We start from the raw sequence: 21,323 nt of genomic DNA on the forward strand, positions 1-21,323 counted from the left end.
AGTCACACAGGAAGTGGACTGAGTTGGAGGGAACTCGCCCACTTCTTAAACTGTATCAACGCAAAGAATGAGGGAACAATTTTCAATGATATGATTATTAAATGAGCAATAAAAGCAAAGGTAAAGGAAGAATTGAACGTCCTCTGGTGGTGGTGGTGGTGGTGGGGTGGAGCTGGTTTGAAGCTCAGCCATCATTGTTGGGTCTGGCTTCCTCTGGACGCTGCCGTTTGGGAGGGTTTTGTATTGCACTCTTAAAGTTTGTTCCAACGCTTCCTGCGATTCGCAGCCAGTAAACAGTCCCCGACAGATGAAATAAATTTGGATAAATAGGGGGGGTGTTCCTCTCTGCTCAGCCCAAAGGCGGATTCTACATTGATGAAACAGATGTTTCGTAAACTGTTTGGCTTAATTTGAGCATTTGGAGAAATAGATGTGGATCGTCAGCAAGAGAAAATCTCTTGCGTGAAAGATTTTATTTGACAGTAATGGTATCATCTCCTTTCAGCCTGGAGACTAGAGAATCAAAACGACCTCCTCCGAAACGAGGTTTATCCAGAAAATCAAGTTCAGGCGGCAGTCTGCTGAGTATTTTCTTTCTTCAATCAATCCATTTTTTTTTTTTTTTCTGCCCTGCCTGACGTGAGTAAGCTGTTGCCATGGCAGTTCAGATGAAGCAGGAATGATAATTGTTTCACCATAGTGGTGTGTAAATTATTAAAACCTAGAGGGCATGAATGAGCCGACTGAGAAAGAGAAAGGAAATGAGACAGAATGGGGCCTTGTCGTTTTCCGTGTGTGTCGTTGGCACCGAGTTCTTGGGTCTTTTCATGACTCTGGAGGCCCACGACTGCCAGACCAGACAGATGCTCCCGCAATTTACGAGTGAAGCTCCAGGACTCCAGCCGGTCCTTGGGAGTTTTTAAAGGAATATTCAGAAACATTCATGAATAGTGGAAGAGACCCATTCATGAATAGTGCAGCAGACCAAACAAAGAGAGAGCAGAGGAGAAAATGGCGGCCATATGCCGTCGGCTTTACCAACAAATAGGCTCTGTTTGCTAACCAAGAAGCATCAATTTCACGAACAAAATCTTGATATCAATTAGCGTTTAAAAGATACGATGATCATCCTCTAACAAAGCCAAAGCCATCAGCCCATGAACAATATATTTTGGCAAAATGTTGCTGGAAAAAAAAAAAATCATAAACAAAAGCAACCTGTGACTCCAAAGTCAAAGTTCATTCCACATGAAATGACCACATCCATGAAAGCCAAACACAAATATCCCCAAAGTATACTTACTGGCACACAGTTACTGCTGACATGGCACAGTAATGCACAGAGGACTGAAAACATATCAAATAAACAGTAAAAGACAGTGTTTTCTATAAATAGTGTTAAGTGGTCACATCTTATGATTGAAATCAAACAATTTATTTTCTTTCCAAACATGAACAGAAATATTCCACTACAGACAACAAAGACAGATTTCATACAGCCGCTTTGAAACGGACAATAAATTAGACAAAACGGCGCTCTCTCCTTCAGAATAAGAAAAGTGACATGTTTAAATCATCACGATATAAAAATATATGTAGTGCTCGTTGCGTGTTGGCATGTACAGGGTCAGTTTGACCGAATAGTACCAGTTCGGGTGCTACTGTGCAGAGAGACTGAACAGCAAATATCTCATCCACACCACAGACTTCAGAATTTAGATTTCCTTTTTTCCCCCCAGCTCACTTTGTCGGAGCTTATAGGCAAAAAAGTACAGCTAATTATTTACATATTCTGTGGTGTTAAATATACGGAGTATTTTCCAAAAGGGGTCACCACAAAAAGTAAACTATCACCAACGTGACTGGGCGAGTGGTGGACTGTGGCAAAGAAAGACATACAACCGGCATTGATTTCCGGTCAGTATCTCCCATTCCAAGGCCCCAGTAGGTCCGGAGGTTGCAGTTACAGCTCCTAACCACTAGGGTTCTCTAGCACTGAGATTCAACATAGCCATCATCTGCGGGAGGAAACTGTTTTGGGTTGTAGTACTCCGCCTCGTCCTCCGAGTCCTGGAAGAGACCGGAGAATAAAAGACAGTCAGATAAGAAGTACGTACATACGGAGACACAACAAGCCAGACACAAAACAAGTATGGTGGAAAAATCAATATTTTACAAACCCTTAAGTCCTGTTGTCAGACATGGAGGGCATGTAAAATTAATCATGTGAAATGTATCTGGCAGACATGTCTCTAAGTTATTTATGGGTTGGAAGACGATGTTCACACGAAACGTTCAGTACTGTACCATCAGATATAGGTCACAGCATGAGGCCGTCTTTATTTTGGCTGCCGGTGGGTGGATGCCATACTCCTCTCTGGTGAATGCAGAATGGACAGTAGAGACGGTTAGTAAAGACAATAATCACACTCACAATGTCCATGAAAAGCGCCGTCTGTTTTTTAAACAAAGTATCTACGTTTCAAGCAGGTCTTTATGAGGAAAGTGTCATTTCAACAACAATAAACTAGTCTGCAAATTTCATTTTTACTGATTCATACCAGAAATAGCATTGACTCTTGTCAGAGTATTGACTCTTACACAGGAATCTACAGTTTAAAACTATTAAAAGGAATAGTTTGGGGAATATGGGAATTCCCTGGTTTTGCCGAGTTGGATGAAAAGATTGTTACCACTCAGAAGGCCGACCAATCGACGTGAAGCTGCCTGGAAGCAGCTGCCAGTCAGCTTAGCAAAGCATAAAGAAGTAAACTGCTAGTTCTTCCCAAAGCAAACAAAACTACCACCAGAAACTACAAAGCTCATTTATTAAGTTGAGCGGCTATTTTACCAGTAGACCTTTTTCCCGGCAGATATTTTGACCTGTCATTGTCGGGCAAGCACAGGTTAATGAAGTGTCCCAGTAAGCCGTGACATTGAACCAGCATGCACAAACGCAGGACCTCCCATAAATGGAATGCAGCTTTTCCTACAAAGAAAGGTTAAAATGTCTGCTGGGGAAAAAGATCGATATACAGTGCAGTGCAATGCCACACTATTCTCTTTTCTTTTTTTTTTTTAATGATTCATATTTGAATTGAGTTTCCAGAAAATTATAACAATAAGGACAAACTTCCAATCTGGAGTAAAAAAAAAAAAAAAAAAGAAGAAAAACAACAGCTGTGTCTAAATATAAATGAGTACCATAAATGGAGTTGGATAAGACACGATGAGAATACAGAAACACATCAAACCACAAACATACTGAATACAACAAATTGACCGAAAGTAAAACGATAAAAAGCCACTCTATTCTATTAAACATGTTTCCCTCTCCAAGGAGATGTGCCAGTGCAGTTACAACTAAATACAGGGGGAACTTTTGGGGAACTTCAAGTAGACAGAGGAATGGAAAGAAAACAAATAGCGGGTTCCAATATTTGATTTGGCTACAAAGAAAATTAAACAGTACAATATTTTTGGCCCTAATACCTCCATATTGATAGTGCAATAATGTTGTTGGCATGACTACTGGTGCTTTACACAGTGAGGTTTTGGATCAATAATCATCAGTCATGTGGTTATATTGACCATGTGAATAAAGGCAAACAACAGAGCAGCTACCAACAGTCTGGTGCAGGCAGAGAAGAGAGAGGACAACACGTATGCTATGACACAATGTTACAATAAGCTTAAACAACATCTAGTCTTGTGAGATGATATCAATATTATGTCAATATATTGCCTAGTTCTACAAAAAAAAGTTTTTAAAAAATGAGGATAAAACCACACAAATACAAAAGTAACAAAACAGTCAGTAATAAACAGTAAACAACTTGAAGCCCAAAGTGCCAAAGGACATGAGAGTCTCTGCTGTTGGAACAACAAATGGCTTCTTTAATATTTATATTCCTGTACGGCAGCAGTAAAAAGAGCAAATACCAGATCCTGAGACTTCCAACCAAAGGGAGGAACAGCGTCGCGTTTCAAACCAACCTGTAGATCAGCTGACATCAGACTCAAAGCTGGTTCACAGCACCTTTCTACAGCCAGCAGACCCTTCTGAAAACAAACCTTTAACTTTAATAATCAAATCGTCAAATTCTTGTTTAACCTTCATCAAATTACCAAACCAGCGGCACATCTGTAACCATCAAAGCCTGCCATGACTGCCATTATCCTCAGGAGACCCACACCAGTGACTGGTAGATTAAATCCACTCACCCCACGGTGACCTCGATGGGTGATCTGTAGGCCTTCGATTGGTTCTGCTGTTTCTTCGGACAGAGCATCCGTCCAATCAGAATGAGGGTGATGACGGCAGAGGGGAGGAGGATGAAAGCGATGAGGACTGCGATGTCAGAGAAGTGAATGCTGGGTACTGAGGAGGAAGAGGAGGAAGAGGAGAACGTGAGGTCATCAGGCGACACGTTAACATGGCGTTTAGGAGCGCACAGTCACAGGACGTCATCCCATCTGATCTGCACGCTGTACACACAAACCATACACTTCCCCTACATGTGTATGTACCCAACAAGCGTCACTCTGCACTCATGAAGTCAGACCAAAAAAAAATGAGTCTCCTTCAAGGCAACATTTTGGGAAATATTCTGGCAGAGTGAGACGATCCCACTCCAACATCTGTACAGTAAATACGCAGCTGCATCAAACGGCCAGTTAGAGACAGCTGGCCGGGCACTGCCCGAAGTCAACAAAACCCAACAAGGAACTCGATGTTCTTTGTCAATCTGTACACAAACCAAAAAGTATAAACAATAATTTCCATTGCGCGTTCCAGGCTCTTCCTCGGCTGGGACCAACGACTTCCTGGTTGACGGGCAACTGCTCCCAGATAGAAAATAAACAAACAAGATGCTAGGCCTCGATGTTTGTTGGTGAGCTTTCAATCTGTCAATCTTCTAATTTTACCCGGAGTCAGTGGGTAACTTCGAATCGGAGGAGTAAGCCTCGAGTCATCCTCGCCAGGCAGTCGTCTCCGGTCAGCTCACAGCCGAGCCGGGTGGATTTGTACGAGCCAGAATGCTTACGTCATGACAGGCTCGCGCAAACGCCGCATAGGTGTTTGGATTAGTCCGCGATATTAAAAATATGTAGCTGGCAAAGGAATTTTAAACCTTCTCCGCTCAGCCAGCTCTCTGCAGGCTCACATCCAGACACCCGAGGTGGAATCAGGACAAACGCAGAAAACACTTCAAACCATACGTGCTCGAAAAGATGAATATGATTTTAACGTTAAAAAAAAACATTGGGTCTGCACGATATCATCAGAGTTCAGATTTAACAACAGTTATGTCATATGTGGACGGATGTGTCGTGCGCACAGGAGGAAGTCAAATGAACAAGGCTATTACACAAAGAATTTTACCACGCTCGGTGATTTTGTGTGCGTGCGTGTGCGTGTGTGTGTGTGTGTGTGTGTGTGTGTGTGTGCGTGTGCGTGCGCGTGCGCGTGTTGATCAAAAGGTTCAGAGACTGCTCCTGTTTTTCATGATGTGCGTGGAGCAGGAAGATGCCAGAACCTATTGCGAGTACATATTTAAAGTTCCGTCGCTCGATGACCACCAGCACCCGAGTTGCACGCATTCGTGTCGAGCAGAGGTCTGCGATGATGTCTCCGGGCACCTACACCTGGAGCACATCGAATGACGGGCTCCAATGTTTTGGGGAAGAGACAAAAGTGGCCGAGAGACAAAAACGCGTCCGGCAGAGGTGGTGGGGAGCAACAATATCGGGTACCGATCGCTCTATTTAAATGAGGCACCCGCGTCCGTTAAAGTGATTCTGACAGAACGACCGCAAAAGGAAAAGGAAATCTGATCCCATTGAAATTCATAAATATTAATCTAACAAGAACAAAACGCTATATAGGAGATTATCAGTGTTGGGAAAAAAAATTACTCGGGAGGCTTGGTTCAAAATCAAACACGTCGGCCATTTATTCTTGCAAGAAGGAGCAACTAGGTGCACCCTCAAAGAGAGGTGTCCAGCAGTGCTCTCTCCAGCAGTCCTCCACGTCACTCCTCCGTAGGGCAGCTTTTATACAGTCGACAAACAATTGACATTCACTCCCATTCCCTTTGGTATCTGCTTCCGTATGGCAATACTGAGCTGGTTGTAGGTCACAAGATAAGGACGCAGGGGAGTCGTCAATTAGATGCGGAAAGTAAAACAATAAAGGAATCGCTTGCAAATAAGACAGAAAACAAAAAGAAACTTTTCGGAGCCTGCTTGACAAAGAGACTTTCTGGAGCCACAATGCAAACGAGAGGAAGAGACAAATCTTTTTTTTCCATCAGTCAGCGAGGAAGTCAATACCGTGGGAATGACAAAAAGATCAATAGATGAAATTATGAGAAGATGGCAAAATATTAGGTGAAAAATTAAAAAAAAAAAAAAAAAAAGGCTTTTAATAAAACGTCGGCAAATAAAAGAGGAGCGACGGTGGATGAGATCCTCTTACAAACAGCGATCAGCAGGTCCAGATCTTTCTGTGATGAGCAGGTGACTTTTCATTCAGTACCTCACGAGTGCTCGTGATCCTTATGACGCTACCTGTGAATTGTGCGGGACACATTCAGGACCTGTGACGGCACACCTGAATAACGGGACTGGGTGGGATATCCAGGCAGCGATACGCTGGAACGACCCAGAGACAGGAAAATGCTGAGTCCTAAGTTTTTTTAATTGCTGGTATTTCGTGACTCCTCCTCCTTGTTGCTGGCTGTCAATCATCATTCAGTTCATTCCATAACTCAGAAACGTCATCGCTAAACAGACCACATGTCTGAATAATCTTTTCCTCTGGCATCTCAGAAATGTTTCCACGGGTGGAAAACCGCATTCTCTGCGTATTCTTTAGTTTCTCTGCGTCTCCACAATAATAAGAGCAGCCGTCTCTCCAGATTTGTGCATCTGATTAACACGTTCCTTTCGGTCGTACTATAAAATACCCACGCCGTCACTTCTCCTGTTTCTACTTTCAGGTTTGGTAAATATCGTTGCGGGTGCTGAATTGATCTATTCGCGTGTTCCCTCCCAGTATTTTAAAAGCTCAGGTAGAATCGCCCAATATTACATATGCATGCAGGCAAACACGCAAAATGGACAACGTGCGTTAAATTGCACATTTGAACGGTTCAATCCTCACGGCACGTCGTCAGTAGATCTGCTCGGACGTTGTTTTGCGGTTGTTGTGGAGTTTGCAAACCTCCAGTGAATCAGGCCCTTTGAGCGGCGCCCTGTCATGTTGGATAACCCAAAACTCCAGGAAGCCAAAGTTAAGGTTATCTGCACCGCAAGTTTTCCCTCCGACTCCTCAGAATGTCGCAGCAGAACTCGGCGCACGATGCTGCGAATGTCAAAGAAAAACAAAAAACAAAACCAAACCACCCGGTTGCACAGCTGACCTTCTTTGTACAAAGCTCAGTAAGGTTCTGCTCCTCACAAACAGGAACGCCACTCAAAACCCCTCTCGAGGCGCGTCGCTCCTTCGCCGTCGATTTTCGGAGGCGTTCGGTGCGAAGCTCCCGAGTTCGGCCAGAAATTTGACGCGAGCCCTCCGACCGACGTCGGTGGAGAAACGGCCGACGCGCCGGATCGGAGGTCGAAAACACCCGAGCGGTTCAGGTGCGGACGTCGAATCGAGCGACAACGCCGGGAACGCCCGCCCACGAGAGCCGCAGCTCCAGTCCTGCTCCGCGAAAGGTCGCCACGGCGATGTCCTTCGCCGGACTTCCTGTCCCCACCCTCGCGTGTGCGCAACGTCTTACCCTTCGGTGTGACGGTGAGTACGGTGTGCGACGTCGGGGACCCGTGGACGTCCGGGGGGTTTCTGACCGAACACGTGTAGGTCCCGTTGTCGTTGAGCGTGGCGTTGAGCAGCGAGATGGAGGCGTCCCCGCGCGCCGGGCTCCCCCGCCACTGGATCCGACCGACGAACTGGCCGTCGGGCGGCGGGAACGCCCGCGACGAGAAGTGGAAGAACTAGAAGGAGGAAAAAAAAAAAAAAAAAGAGAGAGAGAGAGAGAGACAGGGTGAAGGACTTCGTCTTTTGTATAAAACAGATGAGTGGGGTTGAGGTGGTGCAATTAAAAAGAACGCATGTACAAAACGGTGAAACGGGTCGTGATTTGCGCATTTACAGAACTGCGTGGTGTCGCTTTAGGAGAAAACCATCGAAAACGTCTCGCTCGGAAAGGAAAAAAAAAAAAAAAATCAGCCTAATCACTTCTGAGTCTTGTCTGGAGCAACAGATGGTGCTGGGACATTTTTCTTTTGGCAATATTGTTGGTAGCAGCGTGAAGTGGGCTCCGCGCTCAGTCTGAAAACTACCAATACAAAATCTGATCAAGCATAAATCTGCGGGTGTCTCATTTCAAAAACTCATTTTTCTACCCTTCGGTTTAACGTTTACCGCGTCGGTCCGTCTTCGACAACCGACGCCGTCCCGTCGTTCCTCCCACGCCTCGCTGACCCAGACCTCTCGGCAACACGACATCCGGAGGGTGAGCGCGTCGTGCACGCGGGCGGGTGGAGGAAGAGGGAATGAAAGAAGTGGAAAGACTGCAGTACGTTGTTTTTCACAGGGAGTAAACCGAGAGTGTAGAATTTTGCATTTTCATAGGATTTGTGACGCACCGTAGACAAACAACAAAACAAAAAGGAAAGTGAACGCATGTAAAAAAAAAAAACAATCGGAAGACGACAAGACATTGAATTGAAAAGTATTAATTGTTGTCTGTGCATATTCTATTCTCTTCTGAATTAAGTCTTTTAAAAATGTTTGCTCGGCCAGAAAAGAAACCCTTGTGTTAAGTTTGAAAATACAGCCAGTGAGAAGTCATGTAATACGAGCGGCTGGGCGTTCATCTTCCTAAGTGCACTTAACCGCTCGAGACGGAGGAGGAAGAAAGACGGCGCGGTGCTCTGAGATTATAAGCGGGATAAGAGCAGCGCTGCAAAGGCCAATCATCTACGCTCTCAGCGCGGACCGGAGCCGGTTGGTGATTTCTTTCCAAGAAGTTCACTGATGTCTTTGCACCTCCACATTTCATGCGGCCGCATCTAAATTACACCTGAAGGGCTCTAAAAAAAAAAAAAAGGCACATGATTGTTCTAGTGGATAAAGAGTATTTATGGTCACGTGCGGGGGGCTCCGTATGGATAATGTGCCATGTAAAAATTGTTCATGATATAGCTGATAGAATTCTGAACATCATTTCAAAAAAAAACAATTATTGGAATAATGGCAATATTCCAACTTGTTGATCAGATCTGAACACCTATTTCATTTGACTGTAATTCTGTTTCTTGAAATGACTTCACTCTCACACGACACACTCCTTGAACCTCTTCACCGTGACTTCTGTCTTCACAGTTCACCCGAAAATGACTGTCAAGAATCAGAATCCGAAATCAACCAAACTATAAGAGCCAATATGTGTAAATAAAAACGTAGAGTACGCGAGCACCAAAACAAAGAGTCCGGTGAAATAAAGCTGATATTTTTGAACCATTACTGAAGATCTGCAAAACCCAAATATGTTCCTCAAAAGTTGCTGGAATTGTACAACACACTAATGGTGTTACCGTCAAGTGCTATTAAGGTTATTAATCTCTCATCAGTACAAGTTATTCCTGTATATCATAAGTTTAGTACTGCCGGAGTGACACTGTCCACTTTATTTCTCCAAGCGGTGAAATAAAATATTCACAGTTCTCTTGATCCGGTTGAAATTCCTTTACATTTTTGAAGTGCTTGAAGATGTATTACCGCTAAAGGACATGTCATTTAAGAGAGCCAATAAAAGCGAAGGGAGCGGTCCAATTTGTCACGTTAACATTTAAATGTGTATCGGTTGGCTCAAAGCCTCGTTTTGATCCTCGACTGCTAATGTGACAGCATCACGCATTTATATAAACTCAACGCTTCCTCTATGCGTTTCAAATTAAAATTGTTCAGTAAACAAAAACCCTTCGTTTCTTAAAGCTTCGATTTTGAAACATTTGCAGGAAGCTGCTGTTTGACAATAACACTTTCGATGAGTAATCTAGAACAACATTGAAAACGGCACAATTATTAACTGTATATGGAAATATAGATCATCGTCCATGTTAACGTAACATTAACATTAACATAAACGCTACAACTAAAGATAACAAACGTAGGGTTTTTCCCCCACCATTATAACACCGATGTGCAGCGCCCAAGTGGATTTTCACAGCACCTAACCCACGGCAAGACTTGTTTTGTTTGGTGATTGTCAGAAAGTGAATAAAAAATTTTTTTTTTTAAACAAATTGTCATAATAATAGTCCAAAATTACGTGGCGTTTTTAGTCAAATAACTGCCCACCACCTCCTACCGTGACCACAGCACCTCAGCCCACCGTAGACCAGGGGGAAACCCCTGTTATGTAATACGCTGTATGTAAAAACCGTCTGCATGTGCGAGCTGTCAGAGCAATATTTAAATCTTAACTCAAAATAATACAAACCTGGACAGTGTTTCTTGTGCGTAGCTTATACTGTACATTTACTGCCTGTGTAAAACACTGGGTACAATGTCAACAATTGTAACCGCGTATAAATACGCAAACATAAAAAGACGTGAACAATCACAGACACCGATAACAGTTTTATGGTTTTAGGACTTGTTTGTCTATCAGCTCCGTTTTCCTGAGAGACTGACTGTGGGCCTGGCAGAGACAGAGCTGGTTGTCTCCGTGCGCTGTTGTTCATCCACGGCTGATCGTTGAAGGACTTGGCAGAGCTCAGCCTACATGAGAGCAGCCTGAAGTCAGTGACTACATCAGAGTCTGCTCCGTCTGGAAACAAACACTACACCCGACGACCCTTTTGAATTCCTAAGAACTGCTGCAACATGACCAAGATCTGGGGACTGTTTTCAGCCGGGACCGCCTACGCTACAAATCTGAGACATTTCAGACTGAAGCTCCGACTGACTAGACCAAATTAGCAGCGGCACAATTTTTTTTGATTATAATAATAGATTTCAATTTAACGTTATTCAGCAGAATTCTATTGCCAAATCCCCCAATTACCATCGGCTCCCACCGATATGTGATTGAACACGCCAGCCTCTCTTCTCCAATCTACAAAATTAATTCTCATCAGGACTGAGGTAATTATGCAAGCCACTGAAGCACTGCAGCAATTCTGAATGACACTAAAGCTTTGGCAGCAACATTATTTTTATTATATTTTCTGATAAGAGGTTTTCACATGCTTATTCATGGTCTCTCCCAGCCTGATATACGACCCGGGGACACACAGGCCAAAAAAAAAGCAGCCAAAAGTGCTAATGAAATTGGATGGCAAGTAAATGAAGGCTCAGAAAAAGAAATGAGAAACTTCCAGACTTGTTCCCATCTTTGGGTCAGATCAGGAAACTGCCACTTATCATACGTCTGCGACAAAGAGAGCGAGCAAGCAGGGGTGGGTTGAAGAAAACGTGTGCAAAGGTGGGGTTTTTTTCTTTCTTGGGTAGCAGCTGACACACCGTTTTACTAGGATCTGTGTGGCTCTGTGAGTTAATACCATGCTATCTGCTGACTGACCCACACGTGTATGCACACGCCACACCGTGTCAATAAAACGTGCACCAAGTCCTTTTTCCCGTCTCGACACACTCTGACACCGGACAACTACATCTCAATGACTAAACCAACAGCACTCCGTATCAGCCGAGCCACAGAACATTAGCCTCCACTCAACTCTGAGTGCTCCTATAGGATATGATTGCATATAGGGTTGCAGCTACCGCACTATGGATTCCATTGGTCCGAATGCAATTACGCAGAACCACACTCGATGGCTATCGTCAAGTACAAATGGAACTGCTTAAATTGTGCGGTGCGTTTTTAGTGGACCCGTCAGTGAAACTCTACCCAGAGTGTGCCGCGTTCGAGGACTGAGTGCAGTCATGGGTTAGGACGGATACATCTGAACGCATTTCCAACAAGACCACAACACCATCGCAGAGGAAAGAGGGTATTGCGGTAGCTGAGGTTAACTGGGGGAAGCCTCGGAAAGACGCAACGGACGGACTGGAATGTGGATGAGTAAAAGCTCAGCAGTGAGGCGCATACAAATCTGAGGTATTGGTGCAAACAGTGTCTCCATTAAAACTGAGGGCGAGATCTAGTTGCTTCGGGGCCTTATTACTGTCACAGCGGGCGGAGAGGTGGGTTCAGAAATCAAGAGAAGTCGAGCCGGTCAGGAATGCAAATAAGGTAACCAGATATTCAAACAAGCTGCGTTTGTACAGATTGCCGATGGAAATCACGTACCTGTGCAATGAACGCAGTCTGTGAGGTCTTAAAAATAACAGAATAACGCCTAGTAGTTACATACGCATTTTATTAGATTCATTTCCTGATTAATTTACAAATAATTTTGTCTGTTCAATGTCTAAACGTCTGTTAGGGGATCCGTAGTAGCATCTAGTGGACACCAGCTGGACACCCCTCACGTCACCTGGCCTTCTCAAGAGTGGAAGAGAATCTCTCGAGAGTCAGTGATTGCTTTGTCCCTTCTGGAGCACCTGTTTATTTACCTCTTCAGTGTAAATACAACAACAAGTCAATCGCTGTGCTTTTTGGAGAACGCACTGCCCAAATTGTTTACGAAAGAGTGGACTGACCAATACAAGTACAGACAGAGCTTCTTTACATTTCAAATGTTCACCGTAAGAATAAAACAGCTTTGTCCCGACAGTAATTCTGATAAATGTATACTCACTGTGTTTGGTGGACCTCCGCTCTGGGGCCTGTAGGACCAGTCGACACTCATCCTACTGGTCGGCCTACTTGTGGAGGTAAACGTGCAGGACAACGTGACGGCATCCCCCTTCGACGCATGGAGCTCTGCTGGAGTGCTCACTGTGATGCAGGAGACTGCAGAAGGACCTGCAGGTGAAATATTAGAAAAAAGAAAAGAAAAAAAAAATGATAAAAGGGAGAGTGATAAAGAGGATGAAAGCAGGACGTGAAATGTGATAAGAGCAGATTCACACGTTTAAGTGTTCAGGAGGAAAGATAAAGGAGCGTAGAAATAACCAGAGACAAACGGGAACACGGTGAGCGGCACTGTGCCGTCTTACTTTAAGCAAAACAGTAAATAAAAAAAACAACAACCTGATAACATCTAAAAACCCGCTCACACCGTGGTGGCATGAAAGCGTCAGCACAGCAAAGTCTTCCTGGGGGACACGGCACCGAGTGACACTCCAATACAAGTCTCTCACCAGCCTCTCTTGTTGAATTTGACAGGCTCGCTGCACATTTGTCTGTCAAGGACCTTCAGCTGCAGATAAGGCTTTGTCCCGGTGTCTCTCTGGATGCGTTTCCACTGTTATCACTTCACTGAGAACGCCAAAGGGAGTCCAGCCACAGCACTGTCCACAACAAATGCTACTTAGGCGCTTCCTGGACTGTACCCATGAACAACAAGTGAACTGATGGCTTCGTTTAGAAGATGACAGTTTGCACAAATGCTGGATATATATATATATATATATATATATATATACATATATATATAAGTATATATATATACATATATATATATATAATACATATATATATATATATATCAGTTTTTAAGACCAAGATGACAGGAAACAACTTACGAGACACACAGTATGGAAGCATATGAACTTTGAGCTAACGATCATCAGTAACCTTGTTAACATGCTCATCTTAGTTTAAGCATGTTTGCAGGCTAATTTCTGCTAATTGGAATTTAACACAGAGTAGTACAGCTTATAAAAAAAAAAAAAGATAAGAACAAGAAGATATAAAGAAGAAGATAAAAAGTCACAGTATCACAAAGCTCAGTTAAATTTACCCTCATGGGACCTTTAATATCAAAACAGCTGTCAAGATAAGTCACAAGTGCCAAGCTTGTGGCGTCACTAAAGGAAACAAGGTTAGTTTATGTTTAAAAGGTCCCATATTGTATCAAATCTGATACACATAACTTTTTTTGATTGCAAAGTTGGTCCAGGTGCTAAATTAATACTTCAAAAGTGTGAAAACCATCTGTTCATTTCGAAACACATGGGCCCTACTGCCCGTGTTCAGTCGCTGTGCCAATGACACTTCAGTAAGTTTAACTCACGATCATATCATATATGTGCAATCTAGCACAAACCACTGTCTATGTCAAACCTGCAACCGTGGAAGGTCATTTTGTTGCGGACCTAGCAAGCTACGAGGCCGGAGAAAACCTCTGCCGACCGAAGGGTCAGCCAATTAGAAGAGACGGTCAGCGACGTCACTGTGCCCGACATAAACGGACACCAAAAGGCCTGTTCTTGGTAGAGCTCCAAATAGAAGCTGAACAAAGTACATATAAAACTATGTTGAGATAGTTCATGGTTCTTAAAACCACAAAACAAAAAAGCTTCTTACAGATATTCAAGACTGCAAATAAACACCAGAGAAGTAAAAATAACAGACCCGTGAGGAATTAACCTTCTGGAGAACCATGAACGTCTGAACAAAATGTCATGCCAAGACATTTATTTATATGCATTTAGCTAAATTGGTGAAAGTTTTCACCTGCTGGTGGCACTATGTTTAAAAACAAAAAAAGTTACCAAAGTGAAATTATCCTCTGTGGACCACGAATGTCTGCAGCTAATTTTACAGGAACAATTATTCAGCTTTTTTTTTTTTTTTTACTCTGAAATACAAATGTCAATTTGAGGGTTTTAAGATATTTCAGTCTGGTAAAATAACGGAAAGGAAAACTGGCAGTATTTTCTTATCGATCATCACTCACATTAACACACTACTGTTTTTGGGGAAGAAATGAAAGAATCCTCACACACACACACACACACACACATTTCAAAAGCCTCAAACTGCCTTTCATCTCGAAGGAGCGAGCAACCGCAGAATAAGCTCAGCAATCAGCAGATACAACCAAACTTAAGACCGACACCGCTGGTTTCATCAGAGACTCCCAACAGTCGCGATAAGGACAACGTTTATCTCGCGCAAAACAGCATAAGTAACCTCAGGCGAGCAGTCCGATTCATCTCCAAAGACCCCCGGGGGCGAGCGGGGCGACAACGTGAACAAGGCTATCGCTTCATAAAAGTGGAAATCAAGCAGAGGAGCCTTGAAGGCTGAACCGGTCTCGAACTCGGGAGACACGGCGGATGCTGACGATCTCATAATTAGTAGTGGGACAGGGAAGTTGGCAGCTCATCAGTGGTCATGTTGACACCTGGTTTCTGGACATGTATTTGAGAAAAGGAAAAAAAAAGTAAACAGGAAGACAACATCATGCTGTGATAGTCTGGTAGCTGTCCTGATGTGACCCTGGCAGGAAAATAAAAACAAACAACAACAAAAACGTTTTTGTTTGTAGACATACTGGCAGATACAATACATTTTACCAGGCATATAATGCATGCGTTTATCTAAATACAAACAAAATTATAATGATACAAATCTCCCTTGATTTCATGTTTTGACAGGGATGCATGGATAGATCTATAATTTGTACTCCTTCAATATTAAACGTCACATACTTGGAGAGAGAGAGAGAGAGAGAGGCTGCCCACAGTTCAGCGCCATGTTTGTGAAGTACTCGGCAGAAAGACAATGCTCTTAAACTTACTGCATACCAGTGTCCAAGCCTGGTTCCTTACCCAGGTCTTGACTTTATTACACAGTGGAGGCTTACCTGGCCTCTATGGCACATAATATATTTAATTGACGTTTTTTTTATTTTTATATATATATATAAGACTTCAAATGTGTCAGAAGTGGAGTTCACGACAACACTCTGATGTTTCCGGATTTACTGAACGTGTTCAAGTAAAATAAAATAAACACAATTTAAGCACAGAAGATTTCCTTTGAATCACCTCAAACTAGGTGGAGGCTTTTATCTGGCGGCTTTACATTCAAGCGTGCGGTGTACGAGCTGAAATCGTGTCGAAAAAATGCACACCGAACCTCGCATTAAATAGTATTTAAGACACATTATCCCAAAAAAACAGCAACGCCAACTAATGTAACTGGCCGTCGGATAGAGCAAACTCGGAGCTTGACGAAGACAAACATTGTTTGCGCTGAAACTTCAGCTGAAACACGGCGACGTGACGGCCGAGCTCCGAACGTGTGTTTACTCACCGAAACAACCGAGCAAACCCAGCAGCAAAACCACGTTCACGGCGGCCTTTCCTCGGACCGGTCGACGCATTTTAAGTTATAAAAAAAAAACGACTCCGCTGGCGTGACGATTGGAGAAGGGGGAAACAAAAAAAAAAAATTAAAAAAAGAAAAGAAAAAAGGGTCGAGTCAAAACTTCCGTAATACTGCGTCCATAGTCAAATTTGTGATGACTCAGTATCTCCGCTGCGCCCTCATGTCTGCACTACCTGACAAACAGGTGTATCAGGAAGTGGCGCTTCGGGTAAACTGGGAGTGGAACCAGCGTCAAGGCTTAGGTGTTGAAAGGAAGGAAACACCCTGGCGAAATAAAAGTTTTAACACGCAGGGACATTGAGAGTGACTCCGTTTAATTGAATGGAAACATTCCCTTAAAGAGAAAGAAAACAAACAAACAAAAAACACTATCATTATAATAGCAATAATACTCTCCTTTCAAAGTAAAGCCATGCAACCTTTACTTAAGTAAAAGTACCAATGCAGCAATGTAAAAGTACTCTATTTCAAATTAAAGTCCTGCATAGGTTTGTCCTCTCTGAAATGTAGGGGGGTGAAATGGCATCAAATGGAAATACTCAAGTAAAGCGCAAGTATCTCGAAATTGTATTTAAGTACAATACTTGAGTAAATGTAGGCTACCTTCCACCACAGCATGAAGTACAGCCTATATAACTTAATTCAAGGTTAATTGCTGTATGTAAACTACCGAAAATTATTTTCTGTTCATTCTGGCAGATTAATTTCTAAATATAAATGTTGATTATGAGCATGAGACTTTTGGTTTTTGCTGTGGAACCAAATTAAACTGTAACACAGTTTCACCACCCACCTTCATCTCCTCTTATGACCCCTCTGAGTGGAGGCCTTATCTCCACTGCCAGCCTCTGCATTAAACCACAGATGCTCTGTTGGGACTCCCCTGCAATTTCTAGGCGAATACCTCCACTATCCTCGTCCCCGATCGCCTGTCTTTACTGTTGTAATTATCTCTAATTGGAAAAGGTATTTGTTTTTCCAGTCAGCGCTAGTTTATTTCGTTAGGGTGTAATGCTTTATCTCTCAACTACATGTTTGTACAGAGTCCTTCTGAAGTTTATTTAGGTCTTTACTTGGTCTACATTGTCAGCTCGGTTCTTACATCCATCTGGTCTGCCCGGAGCGTTTCCTCCAATCAGACAACAGAGATGCTGCTGTTGTCATGTTGTATCATTTCAGAACGAGAGCAGAGTCCTCTATTACATCAAGCTTTGCTTTTTCAAATACACTGTGTGATGTAGCAGGTATTTTCTTTAACTTCATTCAGCATTTGACAGAATCACATTCATTGCTAAATATTTAATATGTAGATGAATACACATCGGCATTGTGCAATAAGAAAAAATCAATTCAAAGCAAATAATCCCTGGTGTTTTATAGTAATTTATAGAAGCTGCAAGAGGTGATGAGCTCATATTCCTCATGTTGATTTTTAATTATATTCTAATTAAACAGTAAGGCTTCCTGACAAGGCAGGGTTTTCATACAAATGATCGTGTCATAATGTTTTACACCATTAAGGATAAAGAGATTCAGGTACAGTACAGCTGAATGTTGTCTGTGTTTCATCACCGCTGGACAAAGATGCAGCACTTTCTTCACAGCTGCAGTAAGGTACACAGTAATTTTGGCCCATGCTCTTACCTGGCTGTACTTTGTGTTTTTGTTTGGTTCCTGCATCCATTCACAAGTACAATGTTGGTATTGTATCTGTTAACAAGATTATGTAACAGTTCCACACTGAGGCAGGGGTGGAGCTTCCCTTTTTGAATAGAAGCTGAGTTACAGGACTCACCTTACCAGGGAGCATTTACAACCTCCACTTTCCAAAGGGCCATATTGTGTTAACTATTTTTTTATAATCTGCTTGAGCACAGTCTTATGCTGCTTACCTGGGTATGGTCACACACCCTTATATTGTGTTTTGTGTGTGTGTGTGTGTGTGTGTGTGTGTGTGTGTGTGTGTGTGTGTGTGTGTGTGTGTGTGTGTGTGTGTGTGTGTGTGTGTGTGTGTGTGTGTGTGTGTGTGTGTGTGTGTGTGTGTGTGTGAATACAAGGGCTCTCTGTCTGTTTACAGTAGCGTGGTCTCAGTTTCAGCTGAAATCTTCTCAGTCACAATAAAGGTCTCTCCCCTTTGCTGGCTCTGTGGCGACTCTGGTCAACAAGAGACCTGTTCTTCTGCTGTCAACACTGGAGGGGACGAATAAAGGTGATTTAAATTGTTGGGGCCAGACGGTGTATGTGACCATTATCCGTCTCCCAAAAACGCTGCGCTCTTTTCATCAGTTTATACGCACTGAATAGTCGATGAAAAGTTGTATCAGCTTCACTCCAACACACTTCATGTATTTTAACATGCAGATAGTTTTCTCAGGGCTGTCACAAACAAAAAGAGCAGCTTTACTCAAAAGGAGATCCTTCTGATGTCATGAGAATAAACCTGACTCGCAACCTTTAGAATGAATGCATTAATAAGCAGGTTGTGTGAATACATGTGTGTGGACAGTTGCAGCTTTATGTTCTCTGTCTGCAACGTGTCATGCCAAAGCACATGTTTTTGTGTGTGCACCCACAAGTGTGTCTAAGCATGTGCAAAGGAATTTAGTCTCTCCACAATACTGTGCCAGGTACAACCCACCCTGAGGTGTGGAATGCAGAGTGAAATGAGAAGGAGGCATGCAAGTAAGAGAGATGGGAGTTATATTTGTTTTCTTATTTAACAAAGCCCACATTCGTGTGTTCCTTTGAGTAATATTCCATTTGTGTTGCAATAAAGAACATATTGTGATAGAGAATGGCTTGTTACCTGAGTCAAGGACAAGGAATGGTTGTCTGTCCTCCCAGTTTCCTTCACAGCTGTGAGTTAAGAGTAAGACAGACAGATACACAAAAGGTAGATACGCAGAAATCAGTCTCTTCGTTCGCATTCAATGTGTTGTTTTTTATCATCAGGAGGAACTGGGAAAAATAGCTTGCGGTTTATAGATCTCCTCAAGACATGGCAAATATATACTGTATATGTCTCACAGGATTTTTCTACAAACAAATATTATCTTATCACATCTACTCCTTGTCACTCAACAAAAATTCCACAATCTATAAAAATGCACGTATCTTTAATTTAAAATTTTATCTGTTGGACACGAGATGTTTCATACTTCACTGTCGAGTCCATTCTCAATTTATCTGCACTGGACGTTTCAAGTTACCTCATCACAGTTGTGTAAGGACCAGGATTGGCCACCAGACTATGTGACATCACAAATCATGCTCATAGGCCCACCCGTTGAAATCAGATTGGCAGTAAGTACAGAGAAACTTTCCTCTTTCAGCAGATGACTCTGAAAATCGACACAACTCTGTACACACATCCTTCTGCACAGTGAAGCTGAAACATTCGACTGTAGAAACCAGAAGAAAAAACTATTTTCGAGTTGAGGGGAGCTTTAATATCATTCCTGTATTCAATATTCTTTCCCTCCTTGTGCCCATAAACTTGTTGCATGCAGCTGTGATTCTGTTTGTTTGGATGGAGAGACTGATAGCAGTGGTGATATAAGACTTGGACCAGTTGAGAGAAAAAAAGAGAATCATACAGTTTACTTCGTCTGCAAAGTGTTCTCTGTGCTGCATTGCATTATGATCTATTTGGATGTAGTCACTGGAGAAAATGGCATGTTTGTTTTTTCTATAATTAATGGTTGTTGAACATGGCTGTAGAAAACTTCAGTGTTTTAAAAAACTGAAAGTGACATTGTTTCTAAATATTGACATAAACAAACAATTTCTTATACTAATAATAACAACAATAATAAGCCTTTGAATATGTTCTTTTTCACATCCCCAGTTGATTACTGAAGTGGATGAACTATTTGGATGCCAATATCCAAGTGCCACAAGAAATAAGCTTAATGATACAAACAAGATTCTCAGGAGACTTAATTATTGTTTTCTAAGTTAGTGGCCTTTCTCTTCAGCAAAATGTTATTATTAGCTCGAATAAATAGACCGGCTCCGTGTCTACCACCACCACCCCTCAATCCCCCCTCTGTCGCTCTTTTTAGTGTTTCGTGTCAGCCCTCCTTTGACCCCCCCTTCCACCCGCCCCACACACACACACACACACACATACATACACACACTGAAGCTCTGTCAGTCAGTAACTAAAGCTACACCCAGAGGAGCAGACTTTGATCAATGCACACAAATAGGCTCACAAACACACACGTACACACACAAATATACAGAGTAACATATTCGTAGCCATGAACAATCAGCATTCAGCAAACAAACTGAAGTGACAGAGGCAGGACTCAGCATAATGGACCTGCAATGAATTAGACAACGTCTCACTGCAGTAATGCTCACAGGTAAATAAGTGACGAGCTCTGCAGACAGACACACCATAAACACACAACTGGAGGTAGTGCATTAAGGATAATGATACATAATAAATGCTGAATAACAAGATTGCTCTCTTACATAATAGATAAGTTTGATCAAATCATGCCATGTTATGTGTGATGCCTGTATATTCACATCAACTCTGTGTGGTAAGACAATGTGGTAAAGATTTAAAGGCATTTTTTTTTTATTAGAAAAACATTTTATATGTAAAAGCTCAAGAACAAATACATACGGTGACACGTTTAAACATGATAAAATGTTTCAGGATAAAACCAAAACTAGAAAAACACAAACAATCTATAAACATATTGCTCCACGGGGAAAAAAATCTGTCATGCAATGATGAAAGACAGTTATTGCAATCATTTGTTAGTATTGGTGATGCTTTCACAGCAGGCGCCTGGAGAGAAAGCAGCCTCCGAAGGACATTTTGCAATCAAAGGGTTTTCAGATCGGACTGCGTGTTCCCACGCGACATTTCAGGGCAGGTGCGTGCATGCAGTCGCTCGCTCACCGATCAACTATTTGGCCTTCAGACTTTATGACAGCAACATCACATTGGTGATTTTTATTTTTTTATCAATGTAATCTAACGAATGTGGCACATTGTAAAGCATGTCGGCTTACAGGTGGATGGTAAAACTAGCA

General features: G+C 42.5%; 1 protein-coding gene across 1 annotated transcript; it reads right to left on the bottom strand.

Annotated features, from left to right (window-relative positions):
* Positions 1-1,413: 1,413 nt before the first annotated feature.
* mpzl3 (myelin protein zero-like 3) lies at positions 1,414-16,299 on the bottom strand. Its single transcript, XM_069700014.1, has 6 exons — positions 16,194-16,299; positions 12,784-12,950; positions 7,791-8,004; positions 4,225-4,381; positions 2,308-2,377; positions 1,414-2,070 (listed from the first exon to the last, which is right to left on the bottom strand). Exons 1-6 carry the CDS (start codon positions 16,261-16,263, stop codon positions 1,990-1,992), a joined length of 759 nt encoding a protein of 252 aa, XP_069556115.1. The 5' UTR covers positions 16,264-16,299; the 3' UTR covers positions 1,414-1,989.
* Between the last annotated feature and the right edge of the window lie 5,024 nt (positions 16,300-21,323).

Source organism: Brachyistius frenatus, unplaced genomic scaffold (genome assembly GCF_029030835.1).
Source record: "Brachyistius frenatus isolate BFR_SWC_R1_liver_20210118 unplaced genomic scaffold, ASM2903083v1 Contig_1, whole genome shotgun sequence".
NCBI classification, from domain to species: Eukaryota; Metazoa; Chordata; class Actinopteri; family Embiotocidae; genus Brachyistius; species Brachyistius frenatus.

What these genes read in the sequence shown, in the direction of transcription:
- mpzl3 (XM_069700014.1), bottom strand. Translation starts at nt 16,263, where the DNA reads ATGCGTCGACCGGTCCGAGGAAAGGCCGCCGTGAACGTGGTTTTGCTG. An exon ending in CCCATCGAGGTCACCGTGGG is followed by an intron (nt 2,378 to 4,224) that starts GTGAGTGGATTT and finishes TGCATTCACCAG; the next exon opens with AGAGGAGTATGGCATCCACC. An exon ending in GCTGTGACCTATATCTGATG is followed by an intron (nt 2,071 to 2,307) that starts GTACAGTACTGA and finishes GGTCTCTTCCAG; the next exon opens with GACTCGGAGGACGAGGCGGA.